We start from the raw sequence: 15,479 nt of genomic DNA, 5'->3' as shown, positions 1-15,479 counted from the left end.
CAAAATGTTAATCTTGGCACGAGAAAACCGCAAACGTAAAACAAAATGTAATTTCTCATCGTGTTCTAGATATAAATATAAATATAATAATCTAGACAGCAAAAGTTATTTCGGCGTCAAATTACATACATTAAAATAACGTCAAAATAATTATCATCCACGATGATACAGTAAAAAAAATATTTGCAATTCGCAATTTACGATAGTTTGCTTTCAGTAAAAAATAGTTTTCTATCATAATATGACATTTGAAAAAGCAGATAAATCAAATATTTTTAAACTTAAAATTTAATTAAGAGTCACTTTATTTATCTTTTTTTTTTAATAAAATGCCTTAATTAAAAAAAGAATTTAATTTTGATTTTCTAAATTTGTACCGATATATTTAAAAGATTTTGTGTTCAATGAATGAATTAAAAAATTATGAATCTGCTCGTTATACGTAAACATTAATTTATTTTCAGTTTTATTTAAAAATAAAGTAAATACGTTCAAATTTTTTCCGTGTAAAATGTAATACTATAATATTTCATTGAAAATGTTTATCTTAATGTAAAAATATAGATAGCACTATCTCGTTGAGTACGTATGCACCGAAAGTAGGGTCGAATGTTATCTTCTTCGCGAATTGTTTACGATGATTATTATTTTTTATTACAATTTTTTTTACCTGACTTTTTGTGAAATATGCTCTAATTGGGTTAAGTATATTAATAAGTATTTAGCATATGCAAATACACAATATCTAAATAAAATTAAGTTTGCAGAAACAAATAAATATTGTGCTTGATTTGTACATCTGTTTTTGTAAAACTAACTTATTTGTTAATTGTGTCTTTTTCGCACATGCTAACTACTTATTTAATCTAATTGCGCAGCACGTCTCACAAAATGTACCAATGGAAGTAAAGAATATTTCAATAAAATATTATTAGAGTTACGTTCTATACGGAAAAAAATTTGAATGTATTTACTTTATTTTAAAATAGCTTAAAACAAGTCAATTAAGTATAACGAGTGGATTCAAAATTTGATTGCGTATCGTGTAATCGCTTAAACCATTCATTTATAATTTCTATAGAGAGTATTGCTACATACGTATATGTTATGCATTATGTGTAGCGATTTACAAAAATATAATTTAAAGAAATATCCATTTTAAATAAAATGTGTAAGCGTTAGGTCTATTTGTTATTTTAATTAAATCCTTTACATCTATAAAAATATCGGACTATATGAAAGCAGCTAAAATGAGCCAAAGAAAGCAGCTAAAATGAGAGGACTTATCTGTAGCGGCTTGATTGACTCAACCGCCTGAAATAATCGCCAGCGAAAAGTTCGCAACCCTGTCGCCGTCCTCTCCTGTGCTCTGGCATGGTTAGATATGTCGGAAGCCACATGATGCTGTTGCATAACAGCATAACAGCGCATGCACTCGCGAACAGCTGCTTCGGTGCAAATGTACTGACACGTCTGCGATTATACGCACACTATTGCGACGACGATTAATTCTCTATGGTCTACTCCTGCACCAAGATTTCCTATGAAGAATGAAAACACGATTTCTCTCTCACGCTTTCCTTTATAGACTTACGAGACTCAAGTCAGATTTTTATAACAGTATAGTCCTATAAAGCATAATTAATAAAAATTTTAGCCAAAAAATTGAGTGTTATCTTGATTATAATTAATTTTATCTTCTCTCCGTGTTATGAGAGAATCTGATTCTAAACTTAGAATTCAATTTAAATTCATATTATTTAAATTTAAATTTTACATATAATTTACAATTATATCAGGTTCAGTTAAAATCAAATTCAATTTAATGATTTGCATAATTAGGAGTAATTGTGTTTGTATGATGTTTATGTAATGATAATAGGTAAACAAAAATATGTGAAGTAACACACATGGATGGTTTACTGTTTATTACGTTACCTCGCGTGTGCGTTTACAATTACAAATTACGTGATAAATACGATCACACTTCAAGACTGCTTTTACTTGTGTGTAAACATGTATGCATATTTATAGAAAAGTGGTGATGCGTTACGGGAGATTGTGACAATACAGGAATCATGATCCAAAGTTCGAGGTCTTGTTCTTCAATATGATTATATTATCAATGGCAAAAACTTTCAACACGTGTTGTCAGTTTACAAAAATAAAATCTATAATATTTATTGCATTAATTATAATTATTGGAAGCGATTATGTTATCTCTGAGTAATAACAAAGACAGTGTTCATCCGAAAGATTGAACTCAGGGTCAAATGTAACTCTATTCGGCATTAAATGCGAGGTTAAATGTATAGTTGATTAGAATAAATTTTACAGTTTAACTCTCGCGTGATTGAAATATGACATAAGTTTTTTTTTAAAGATCAAGTTAATTCATTTACCAAACGATTAATCAAATTTCATTATTTAATAATAAATGCAGCATCATTTGATGATGAATACATGTCCACTTTTTCTATTATGCTTGGTGCTTTTGATGTCAAGAAATATCTTTCCATATAATTAAGCGTATTTAGGCGCACACGATTTGAATCATAGACATGTAATAAATATATGTAGCTAGCGTACTCTATCTTAATTCTAACCGACGCGTGTGCCATAATTTCGAAAGATTCTCTCACGAATATATGTTTATTTCTCTTTAACTTACAACGCCATATTTCTTTATAATTTTTACAATCTCTCCTCTCTGTACTAATTATATTATATTATTATTATTATGTTACATATTATAATATTAAGTTATATTAATATAATATATTATATATTATTATATTATATTATATTATATTATATTTAAGAGAATAGGCTACAGTCTTTTCGAAAATTGTTTTCTTTCTTTTTCTAAATTTTGATTACCTCATAAATATTATAAATTACAAGTAGATATATAGATCGCAGTCTATATTACTTACTATGTCTATATAGTTTCCAAACGAAATTGCATCAATTTTGGTATAATTTCGGACGCATGCGCAATAGGTCTATTTATCGTGATTCGAAGGCTCAGTTTAACATTTTGACATTTCTATAAGTATCGAGATGGACAATGAGATGGACACCATGGACAACAAATTTTTTTGGTCCATAAGATGTGTAAAGTATATATTAAGCCTAAAGTTAAATAACGAAGAGATAATAGAAATATAATTTTAAATATTTTCATGACGTGCACAAATAGAAGACAGAATGCGCGCTATATTCGAATACCTCGTCGAATACGCCAATTCAAGTTTGCGCGGGAAAGCACTTCTAGAACACATCTCTAGAGGATCACCGGCGGCGATTTACGCCGGCATCGAGGCTAGATGATGAGCATCGCGCGATTAGCGAAACGGTAATTTCAACGTTTTCTTCCTACTGCCTTTGTGTTGAGTTGATTTTCAACTGCAACTCGGCCTAAATCCACGTAATCCATCTTACATTAAATTGCACCCTTTCAGGGAATATAATTTTATGTATCATTGCGAGACCTGCCAGCTTCTGGCAAGAGAAGAGGATGGAATTATGACTTCTTATCACAGTGCGCACGCGAAAAGTCGCTTTACGCAGATTTCTTATCTGGTGTATATGATACTTGCTACACGCGCGTGTGAGAGGAAGCAGAATGAGATTATCGTCCAATAAGAAAAATAAATCTTTATCCCCGCTCTGCGTATCTTACAAGAAGAAGATACTTTTATCTTCTATCAGGTAAAAATCTTATTTAGTAAGACGTACAGTATAATTACATAGAATTGCAACACTGCAATATAAAATGGAATATCCAAAGGTTTTGAAAAATTGTATATAGAAAGAAAAAAAAATATATATATATATATATATATATATATATGTATATGTTACAAAATCTATTGGGTATTCTCCAATCAGTTTAAAAAATTTTCTTTGATATTTTTTTCTCGATATTTAAATTATTCTACCCATCATTAAATTTATCCTCAAATTATAATACGTGGTCTGTAAATATTTCTTGATTTAAAAGAAAGAGATATGGATTAGCCACATAAAATCTCAATTTAAAAGAATGTTCTGTAGATCATAGGTTCAGACTTATCCAAAACACTTGTAATACTTTGATATTGGCAATCTATGCGAATATCTCATTCCTATACTATATAAACTCTATTGGTTTGACCTCTGCATCGGTGACGATAATTTTGTCCCCGTTCGCGACGTTTATGGAGGCTAAACAAATTGCCGGATCCAGCTGAGCCCACCGACTCTAGAGGGGGTCAAAAAGACGAATCAAGCTCGAGCTCCGCGCCCCTAAGTAGGTCTTTAGCCGTTCAAAGACCGTTATCCGGCTAGCGACCTTCAACAAACAATCCGTCTGCGGTCGTTTGTCCTCGCGTAACAACGGCACCGCTGTTGACCGGATCTTGCGACACACTGCGCTCATCCAGCTTCCCATACTGTTCGTTGGAGCGAATCGATGAACCGAAGATGATACGGGTTACGTCTCGTCGATTCAGAGAATCATGATCGCGTAAATCAATTTACTCAGTTTCCGGAAAGATTTGCATACTTCAATTGATGAATATCAGACTTGAACTTTATTTTTACTTTACTGCGCTCGCCTATTATACTAATTTGAATTAATTTAAAAAAATTTAATTTTTGAAAACCAGAGTTTGATTTAGAATTTTAACGTTTAGATTTTGTAGTTTCCCATCACATGTTTTATTTTCTTTTTAATTAATAGCATATTGTACTATTGATTTAACTTAATCATAATAGTTTTAACTTTAACATTAACTTTTGTCAAGTTGCAGAACGAAATTAATTATGTTAAGGATAATACGGCAAGCCCGATACATACATATTATAGTTTTTATTCAATTAGTAGTTTTCAAATCTATATATATTAGCGAAACCAGTGATAATTAATTTTAATATTATAGAAATAAAAATCTCTAGTTTAATTCTATTCAATTTCTAGAAAAACAGATCAAAATCTAATGATTAAAGGATTCACATACAAATAGTGTGGTATAATTAATTCTAGAATTGAAAAAATACAATTTAAAGATCAATTTTTCCGAAATGTTTTTCCTGAGAAAATCAATGAATGGTTACTAATTTTAAAGGATTAATTAATATTATTGCTGAAATATTAAATTAATGTTTTCAACTTTTATGAATAATATTTTTTATTTTCTTACCTTACATCCTTTTTTCACAAAGAAAAAGAGAGAGAAAGAGAGAGGAATTCTTGTTATAAAAAAAAAAGACCATGGCCTTCGCCTTCGCATATCGTTTGCATATCTAAGATTCATCTCCCACGCACGGAGATGAATTTCTACTTACCTTTTCACGAGTCTCCTTTTCCGGAAATACCGGCCGACCGGTTGGCCTTCGATTGAGACAGGATCATCGAATGCTTTTGGATAAATCGATGATTCGTTCCTTTCTTTCACTCGTTCTAGTGCAGTGTAACAGGTCCTCCGGCGCGTAACGAAACGATCGTTCGGCGAATGTGGCCAAGTAATTGACGAGGTAAACTAGCGATGGTGTCAAGGTAGGGAGTTCGCTCCCGGAACGAAGTGAATGCCTTTCCCAGTTGCTCCGTCCCGTCATTTCAGTACTCCTGGTGCTGCACCGATCGATGGGACTCGTCGTCTGCTCGCGCGCGCGGTCGCGATCAAGAAACCTAAAGGTAGAAAGATACCGGTAGATCGGCGGGCTCAAGTTCAACGATCGACGAGCTGATCGATCGCGTGATCGGTTAATCGCATCATCGATCGTCAGCGTGAGTAATAATACGTTCGCGAAGTGATTTATTATTTCAGACAAAGGTCGAATATTAAATTCAGAAACGTCAGAAAAAAATCGGATACTTGCTTGCAGCTTATTTATATTCAGATAAGATTAATACTTTAATTATAATTCCAAATATTCAAATTATTTCAAAAAGTATTTTGCGTTTGAGCTAGGATTAAGATATCAGTGATATTATACTTCTGAATGCAGTGTATAAAAATGTGCCGAATATCTTTTCTGACATTAAATCTGGTCATGGAAAAATTGTGAACTTTTCTGTCACTTTCTAGGATTTGAAAAGATCATGAAGAAAAATAATTTCTAATTTAGCAATATATGTAATGCAGTAAAAAAGTGATCATAATAGCACTATGTGATTAATATTACGCTACATGCGTGCTATATTAAAACTATGTTATGTGTGTGTGTGTGTGCGTTTGCGTCTGCGTGTGCGTGTGCGTGTGCGTGTGCGTGTGTGTGAAAATTTTTTTAAGATAAAAGAGATCCGTTTCAGATTTTTAAACAATGTTAATCTTTTGTAGTTGGAATAGTACAATCACTTTGGAAACCGCTTTGCAATCGTAATTACTGTTAAGCTATAAAATTTATTCAGCTCATTATTTTTTTTCCTTTGCTAATTAATATTCTTCTAATTGAACTCAAAGAAATAACTGAATATATTAAGATAATGAAGTAATAAATGCTATATGAAGCCAAGCAGATATTAAAGTCTAGAAGATTCAAAATAGTAATTTAGATATTTTTAATATATCATATATATATATATACATATACGTAAACGAAATATAGTGACTATTCTTTTTGACGATTACTATAAACTATTATAAAGCAAAATTGTTAGTTCTCATGAAATAGATTAAGTAGGATGATATAAACATACAAACGCGATGTTTTGTAGATGTTGACCGAATTTGAGGTCAGTCATAATAATTCAAGTGGTTGATTGTGAGTGCACTATTGAATATCGGTCGAATACTGAATTCCCAATGGATTTAACGGTTTTAGAAAGCCGTGAAACAACCGATAGAACAAGACTCGTGCATAAAATTGAAAAACAATTTGCATCAGAAATTAATTTCCAGATGAATACTTGCGCGCATCAGAGATTCTTTTCCTCTCATTATCTGTATCAAATGAAAAGTTGAAATATCAATACGTGGCAATACCATGAATATGTATAAAGTAGATGTAATCTTAAATTATTGCAATACACATATAATGAAAGAAAGCATAATTCAATTGTCGACTGATTTGAAAAATCAGTTTTTGCGTTAAAAATTATGGTTTTTACAATTTTTTTATAATTATTAAAGTAATTATCAAATAAGGATTAAGAAATATAGAAATAGTAACTAGAACTAAACGAGTTGACAGAAAATTTCACACGTATAATGGCTTGACTCATTAAGTGAATAATTGTAGACCTGTCGTGAGAACTAACTTTTAATTGTCACGCTTCGCCTATATACGTAATTCAAAAAACTAGATATGAATAATTAGAATTTCTATCGTTCAAATTTGACTACCCAGATAACACAATATGAATAATAATTAAATAAATGATACATTTTATAAAATGTATTCTATATGTATTTCAAAAGGGACTCAAAATTGGTGACATAAAAATGAATTCTTTTTGAATAGCTTGTGTTATCTGGGTATCTTGTCATTACTGGACACAATTAAATAGTCGGTGTGAGAATCTATAATTAATTCTTAATATAAGAATATATAATTAAATTAGAGTAAATAATAGATGAAAGAAAAATGTAATTTGTGAATCGTATAATCCGTATTAAGAGAAATAAATTAGCTACACGCGGGTTAATTGTTTGTGAGAGAAATCGAACGAAGAGAAATTTGTTGAATTAGAAAAGAAATCTTTAAGTTACTTTATTAAGTACGAAAAGCATTTATTCGCGAAAAGAAGTGCAGCATCATGCTCATCAGCATGACATAGCGATCACACGCGCTTTCCAGCAAATTGTCGAGTAGCTTTAGGTCCAAATACTTTGCTCTCTCTCTGTTTTTTTTTCTTTTTTTCTCTCTCTCTCTTTCTCTCTCTTTCCTTCTTCCTTCTTGTGTTGGCCACGCACGTGGTTAGCACGCACGTCACTCTCTCCCGGAACGAGAGTTTTCCCTTCCATTTCGGGGTCACGCTTTAATATACAAGTACTTTCGATGCGCTGAACCTTGCCTTCCTGACCCAATAATATGATTATTCTAAAAAAATATAGTCAATATGTAAACCATCAATTCAATGATTACTATACTTTTGATAATATTGCCTCTTTATAAATTCTCTATCAATCATGTTTTAATTTTCTTATATCTTACAATTAGTAGATTTTTAAAATAATGCTGATAAAAGTCTTATAGAAAAATCTTACAAAATTTCTAGTTGAAAATATGACAATATATAAATCAGATTAATAAATATTTGCAAATTTTGTCTGCATTATAATTATGTTTATTGGTCTTACTTTAACTGACGAAAGTATTACACGCTGTCATCACGATTGCGAACGTGTAGCAAATTAACAAGCATTGCCGCCGCATTTATGTTTTGCTCCTATTTTTTCGATTATGAAGTTGCAGCTGTCAAATCCAATTGCTGACTAAGATACTGGCATAGAAAAAAATGACACAGAATTTTGACAAAACAGCCGGCGGCTGCTTTCTCATGCCATCGTTCCACTTACATTCGTTCTATTGCAATGAATAAGAGCAAAGAGTTCGCGTAAGAGAGTACGAGAGTATTTAAACAATCGTGATTACGTGCGCAAAGCCTGCATCTTGTGAACATCTTTCTTCTCTTCTCTCCGTTACAACACGCTAAAAATTCCCACGCGTTAGTTCCGCTGGAATAGCGGGAGTCTGACTATCGACTCTTGCCAAGACTATATAGTCATTAAAATTCGCTACGAGAAATTACATCCATCATAAAACGAAAATTTGCTGAGATAGGACACAATTCGAGATAATTCTTATTTCTACAGTAAATAAAAAGAATATTGTTCTATACAAACTTTTATATATATATATATATGTATATACCCAGATAGCAAAGCGTTCCTTGGTGTAAAAAAGGAAATCATTGCTAGACATAAGTTTTCCTTTCGTTTCCACTCTATTGCTATTATCGGGACAATAATAATTTTGTTTAGGTTAACTTAAAAGCATTATGCGGACAACAGTTGCCTACGCAAACGAGGGAAATACTGTAGCATACTTATTGTCAGAAAAGTTGCTACAATCTGATGGAAACAGTTTTTATAAAATATTTAATCCACATTTTCTCCAATTAATTGGAAATATGTATATTATCATAACTATAATAATCGATCTTAATATAATTATTATATGAAATTGCAATTATATATATATTTAGTAATAATTATCTATTTTGTGTTTGGAAGTGGTGGCCGACATAGAATACGAGCAAATTGAATGTTTAATAAATATTTTTTAATAAATATTTTTCATATAATTTTTTTTATTATATATATATATACAGAATGAGACATTTATATTGAGACGCCTAAATATTTCAAAAATTATAAGAATTATAAAAAAATGTTTTAAATAAAGAAAAAAATATGAATTTGCAACGAGCAGCTACATATTTTTTTCTTTAAGACAACTATGTGTTTTCTTTACACTAATTAATTTGTTTCATTATTCTGTGCATAAATATTAAGATAAACTTACCGAAAACTGAATGTTTTGTAAGATATTTTGTATTTTATGTCAAAATATTGAAACTTTTGTGCCTTGATAACTCGAAAAATACTTAATGGTAAAAGTACCTTATTATAGTGTTTTGAAAAGCTCTCGAGGTAAACTATAAAATATGCAATGACAAATGGGGGGGGGGGGTTCCATTAAAAAAATTAAAGGTGACCTTTATGTGACCTTCAAACAATTATTCAAGACCAAATCCAGTGGCATCATCTTATATGTCCCCCTCGAAACCATACAACTTTTATTTGAAACATTTTAGTTTAGCTCTTATAGTTTTTGAAATATTGATACGTCTCAATATAAATGCCTCACCCTGTATATACTTGTATATACATATGTAATAAATACAAAATATACATAAAATAATAAATATATGTAAAACATTTTATGCATATAATATTATATATATATATATGTATATACAGGGTGTCCGATCGCGACCGATCCATAGCTCTAGGGCAGATAGAGCAGGTTAAACTGAACATAAAAGTCCTCTACCATTTTGCAATTTGCGCAATAATTATTAAACTATTAATTAAAAACGTTCAACGAACGATATTACATAGATATACAAAATGTCCGGTAATAATCGCTTCACCTCTCTAGGACTGATAGAGCAAGTCCAATTGAACATAAAAGTCCTCTACCATTTTGCGATTTGCGCAATAATTATTAAAATATTAATTAAAAACGTTCAATATATGCTGAGTGCTATATACAGCGCGCGCTCACACGCTGAGCGTTTTTAATTAATATTTTAATAATTATTGCGCAAATCGCAAAATGGTAGAGGACTTTTATGTTCAGTTGGACTTGCTCTATCAGCCCTAGAGAGGTGGAGCGATTAATACCGGACCACTTTGTATATATATGTAATATCGTTCGCTGAGCGTTTTTAATTAATAGTTTAATAATTATTGCACAAATCGCAAAATGGTAGGGGACTTTTATGTTCAGTTTGACCTGCTCTATCTGCCCTTGAGCTATGGAGCGGTCGCGACGGACACCCTGTATATATATATATATATATATATATATATATACACTATTGTCAGAAAGTTTAAGACCAAAAAAATTTATAAATATAATTTATAATTTCTTTTCAAAAAGTAATGCAAACTATTTTTATTTTTGTGGTATTATAACATAATCCTATAACTATTAATCAAAAACGAAACAGCAGAATGTCATGCTTCAGCGTGTAAAAACAAATTATTTTTTCGAGGAGCCTAAAAAGTCGTTGTTATTAATTAAGTGAATTGAAAAATTTGTATGGGAGATACTAAAGAGGAAGTGAAACACCATAAACAATAAGACAATAAAAAAAACTAATTGATAGGATGTCTAGACTTTGTTTGAAAGATATAGACAAAAGAAAATGGATTTTTTTATGAGAAGTGTTCAGTGACTTTTTATAAATTAAAAACTTTTATTATTTGTTTTCACTACTATGTACATATTTCTTTTAAAAGTAAAGTTTAATTTGTTTATAATTTGAAGCATTTCTATTTTGTATTTTTTCCATGATCTTTATTTATTACTTTGGTCTTAAACTTTCTGACGGTAGTGTATGTATATAATATTTTATATATATTTATGTATATTTTTGCTATTTCAAAATTGTTTTTCTTATTCAGAATCATGATCAGACTCGCGATTCTTATCCTTGCGATTAATCTGGCAAATGGTCAACTCAACTACGAGGGAAATCCATTTACGGAATACACCGAGTACATTGCCGAAGAGAGCAATCTTTCTGAAAAGTCTGCCAGGAAGAATGACGCATCATTCGATCTCTCGAATTCTGAAATATCATCGCCTCCCCAGAAACTGTATCCAGTTGTAGAGTCTGAAATCGACAAGCATCTACAACAAGTGGCAGAACCCGACAATCTTCTTACAGATAAAAAACAAATTTCATTTTCGGTACAGGCCTTCCAATCAAACGCCACAGATGCGCATTCCGCTCGGCAGTTTCAGGTTTCTTCCAACCAGAATTCAGCAGAGATCGCGTTGAATACGTTTCTGAACTCTAAAACACCCGAAGAATCTCGCTTGTCTCTAGATCACTATCTTCGCAGCCAACACTCGCCAAACGTTCAATCTCGATCCTCGAATGCAATCATCAATCAGAATAAAAAAGCGATTGACTCAACACTAGATGTTCAACGGCCATTGAGTTCTCAAGTCGAACAACAGCAGTCGTTGATAGTTCCTCAGGTAAACCAAAAGCTAACATCGCAAGTGAATCAGGGTCTGCCGCAGAGCCAGCTAGTGTCGCAGAGCCAGTTGATACCGCAGAGCCAGCTGATGCCGCAGGGTCAGCTGATATCACAGAACCAACTGCTACCGTCTACTGGACAAGCTTATGACTACGTGGGGCAACCGCCTCCAATTCAGCCCGTAATCAGGGCACCTGCGGGAGTCATTTTGGGACAGGGAATGATGCAGCCGGTACCGTTTATGCCCGGCTTTCACACTAGGAACGACATGATAACGCCAGCGATGTGGCGAGAGAGGATGAGGAGGATTCGCGGGCAACCATACCCGTTTGCGCAACCTAGGCTGACACCAGGATTGTACAAAGGAACGATCGCAGGTAAATCTGAAAGAAAAAATATATAATAATAATTTTAAGAGATTGCCTTGAATGCCAGACAGAATAACAATTTTTTGTCAACTGATCCAATATGAATCAATAAAAAAACTTCATTTTTTTTACAAAATAATTTAACTTGTTATTTTGTCTGAAAAACAACACGGTTCTTCACTTGCATAAAAATATTGTTTTTCAAACCTGTTTAAAACAACTTGCCTATTTCAATAATCCATATTTTATTAACAATAAGGAAAGAAACATTTAACTGATCGTGAGATCATCCATTGCCTAAATATAATAATTCATGAAAATTTTATCTGAATTCTATTTGAAGACCTGGATAAAATATTATATCTTGAAATTATCCTAGAACAGAGAAAAAATTACATTTCAATTATTTTATAATTTAGAATTAAATTACTTTGACTATAAAATATTTTTTTATATTTAATTATAAATATCAAAAATAACACACTTATATAAAAAAAATTTTTTTAATTCGTCGAAAATTATTTACATAGTTATTTTTGTTTGCATAACGGATAATAATGTTTTAATGAATAGTGTTGAAATTCGCTGACATTTATGAACACTGGTCTGATGAAAGTGTGATATTTAGCTACGATACTATGCGGATGTATCTTATGTCATGTTGTATCATCCCGATATATTTTTAGTAATTTCACGCAAAAAATATCACGAGTAAACACTTTCCATCAGTAATATATTTTTTTATCTAAGTTTGCGCGAATTTATCGATTACAGTCAATCAAACATACATAACTTTAACATTTAGATATATGATTCTCGTTTTTTTTTTGTAGCATAATTATTTATAAGTTATTACATACATATATATATATATATATATATATATATATATATATAATATATAATATATAATATATTCCAACATCTAAAAAAATAAATTCTTAAGACTAACAGACATATACAATAAATAATTTTACGATCAATTGACAACTCTTCCTTTCAAAGATCACCTATGACGCATACTTTTTTATTGTATACTCGATAGTTGAATAGCATTAACGCACATTTGCATTGTAAAACAGAGGCGCATGTACAGGATACATTTAATACATTACGATAAATTTTATAAATCTTTTTCTCTTAATGGAATTTATCACCTTCTGGATATCTCAGTTCCCTTCAAGCCCAAGGCCCCGATCGAGGTGATTTATACGAAGCCACCGGGTCTTCATCGAGGACCGCCCATAATCAGTAATCCGCCGATTCCTTACGAGGATGCGAGTTCCTGGTTTCCTGACGCCGATCAGCCACCGTCTCACAAGGATGTCTACTATTCGCAACTGTATGCGCAGTCCTACGATCCTCATTATTACAATTACATTGCCACGACCGGTAAGATACGGCCGCATCTCTACGGGAAGTTGGGTAAGCGTGAAGAGGAGAAGGACGATGGCATCTGGTCGGAGTTGTATCGTGGCTTCACGAAACACGGTCTGAAGAACATCATGACACCGACCTTCCTGTTGGGCATGACGCTACCAGTGGTGACTCTGATGCTCTCTGCCCTCGTACAAAAGCGATCCCTCGCGCGATCGGACGAAGCGAGGGATCTGGACCAGGAAAATGCTCTGCGAGAATATCTCGAGAAGTTGCAGAGGGCGATGGAGTGTTACGCCAGCAGGAGCTCTCAAGACGCGAAATTAGACGGGTGTTAGAATTAAGAATGTATTCTAATGTTGGACGAGCCGTTGGACGAAATGATGACGTGACTTAGAGTAATCCGGTCTTAATGTCAATATTGATAAGTTACTTATTAAATTATTCGATAAAAGGCAATAAAACACACATGCGAGAAATAATGTGAAAAGTTATTTTAATATTCAAACACTTTTATTCTTTTATTATAAATAAAATTATTTATTTTTTATTATCGACATTGATACAGGACCGAACTATTTTTCCGTGGGACACTTACTGTGCGCCTATTTCATTCGACGGCTTAAATGTGGCCGTTTGATTCAAGAATTTATTTATGTTTTAAATCACGCCTCTATTAATTTAATAAAATAAAAATCGGATAGCCACATTTTGCAATAAATATATGGTGAGAGTAAGGATTATTGGTGCTTAATTGCGAAAAGGAACTAATAACGTGCTTTGTAGAAGTAAAAACGTGTAAAATGCTTGTAACGTGGCCATGCTGACTAACAGGTGTGATAGTTGCGACCTATCATTTTCTGAATGTCACACTTATTAGATATTATTGTTAAAAATCAGTTCAAAGATATTGCCGTTCAATTTTTAGTATCACTAATTTTTAGAAATAGCGTAGAAATATAATTTATATCAAAAGTATCTTGAAACGGCATGAGTTTGTAAGTGATATCGCGAAATAAGAGACTAATAAGTAAATTATGCCATACAAATCACACATAGCCCGTAATATGTTTAAAAAATGCATTTAAAAATCAATAATTTTATAAACAAAGAGAAAGTATTCATATAAACAAATTTATTTTTTATCCAATAGAACGATCGTTTCCGACAATTCGCGCGGAGAAAATAGATTGCTGTTTTCCGCATGAATTACACTCCAACTGTCGCGATATGACTTAATGATACGCACGCGAATCCGCAATGTATTATTAGTATTACGCAAGATCGGCACGTCTCTCTTCTGTCTATCGCACAAGTCATTACTAAAAAGAATGAAAAAAAATCTACTGAGAAACAACTCCTTTGCGTAGCTTAAATTTAGAAGAATAAAATAATGTAAGGCGCAGATTTGTCGATGTATATCGAATATATCGTGTATATACATATAACATATATACTTAATATACTTAATATAAAAATATAATATTTATAATATATATTCACGTTTAAGTTGAGCCGGTATATGCGGTATATTGTTTACTGTTCCTAGCACAACGAATATTCCCACATTCTTTACCATCCGGAAAAAAAAATCAAACGTAAAAGTCTTCCTTTTCATTTTGAATACAAGATAGTGAAATCGTCATGAGAAAACTTTCACGCATCCACCTGTTCATATAATAGATATCCATGTAGAACAGAAAGTCAGAATAATGTCAAAATATATAAAAATGACAAAAAAATGATCGAAAAGTGAGTTTTTTTAGTCATATTCTCGTTATTTTAACGTCATTTGACGTTACTTTGATATTATCGTGACTTTCTGTTCTACATGAGTACAGATGAAAGAAAGAAAAATTAATATTACTAAACTCTTTAATATTAGACTTTTATATACTTTATTTTAAAAAAGTCATTATAAATATTATCGATATAAATTATTTATCGAAAATGAGAAAACATA

The 15,479-nt window shown here is 31.8% G+C and overlaps 1 protein-coding gene across 3 annotated transcripts; it reads left to right on the top strand.

Moving 5' to 3' along the window:
- The first annotated feature begins 5,434 nt into the window (after positions 1-5,434).
- LOC140667500 (uncharacterized) lies at positions 5,435-15,197 on the top strand. 3 transcript variants are annotated; one of them, XM_072895521.1, is made up of 3 exons: positions 5,435-5,520; positions 11,187-12,148; positions 13,313-15,197. In XM_072895521.1, exons 2-3 carry the CDS (start codon positions 11,191-11,193, stop codon positions 13,852-13,854), a joined length of 1,500 nt encoding a protein of 499 aa, XP_072751622.1. In that variant the 5' UTR covers positions 5,435-5,520; positions 11,187-11,190; the 3' UTR covers positions 13,855-15,197. The 3 variants fall into 3 exon arrangements, with proteins under 3 accessions (XP_072751622.1, XP_072751621.1, XP_072751623.1); XM_072895520.1 differs by lacking the exon at positions 5,435-5,520 and adding an exon at positions 5,599-5,773 and having other exon boundaries at positions 13,313-15,196; XM_072895522.1 differs by lacking the exon at positions 5,435-5,520 and adding an exon at positions 5,612-5,680.
- The last annotated feature ends 282 nt before the right edge of the window (positions 15,198-15,479 follow it).

This window comes from Anoplolepis gracilipes, chromosome 7 (genome assembly GCF_047496725.1).
Source record: "Anoplolepis gracilipes chromosome 7, ASM4749672v1, whole genome shotgun sequence".
In the NCBI taxonomy this organism is placed as follows: Eukaryota; Metazoa; Arthropoda; class Insecta; order Hymenoptera; family Formicidae; genus Anoplolepis; species Anoplolepis gracilipes.
The sequence above is the reverse complement of the archived record's forward strand: the minus strand, read 5'-3'. Positions and strand labels throughout refer to the sequence as shown.

Bases quoted from the DNA above. Each gene is read 5' to 3' on its own strand.
- LOC140667500 (XM_072895521.1), top strand. From the start codon at position 11,191: ATGATCAGACTCGCGATTCTTATCCTTGCGATTAATCTGGCAAATGGT. The intron at 12,149-13,312 runs GTAAATCTGAAA...TGGATATCTCAG, and splicing joins GTACAAAGGAACGATCGCAG to TTCCCTTCAAGCCCAAGGCC.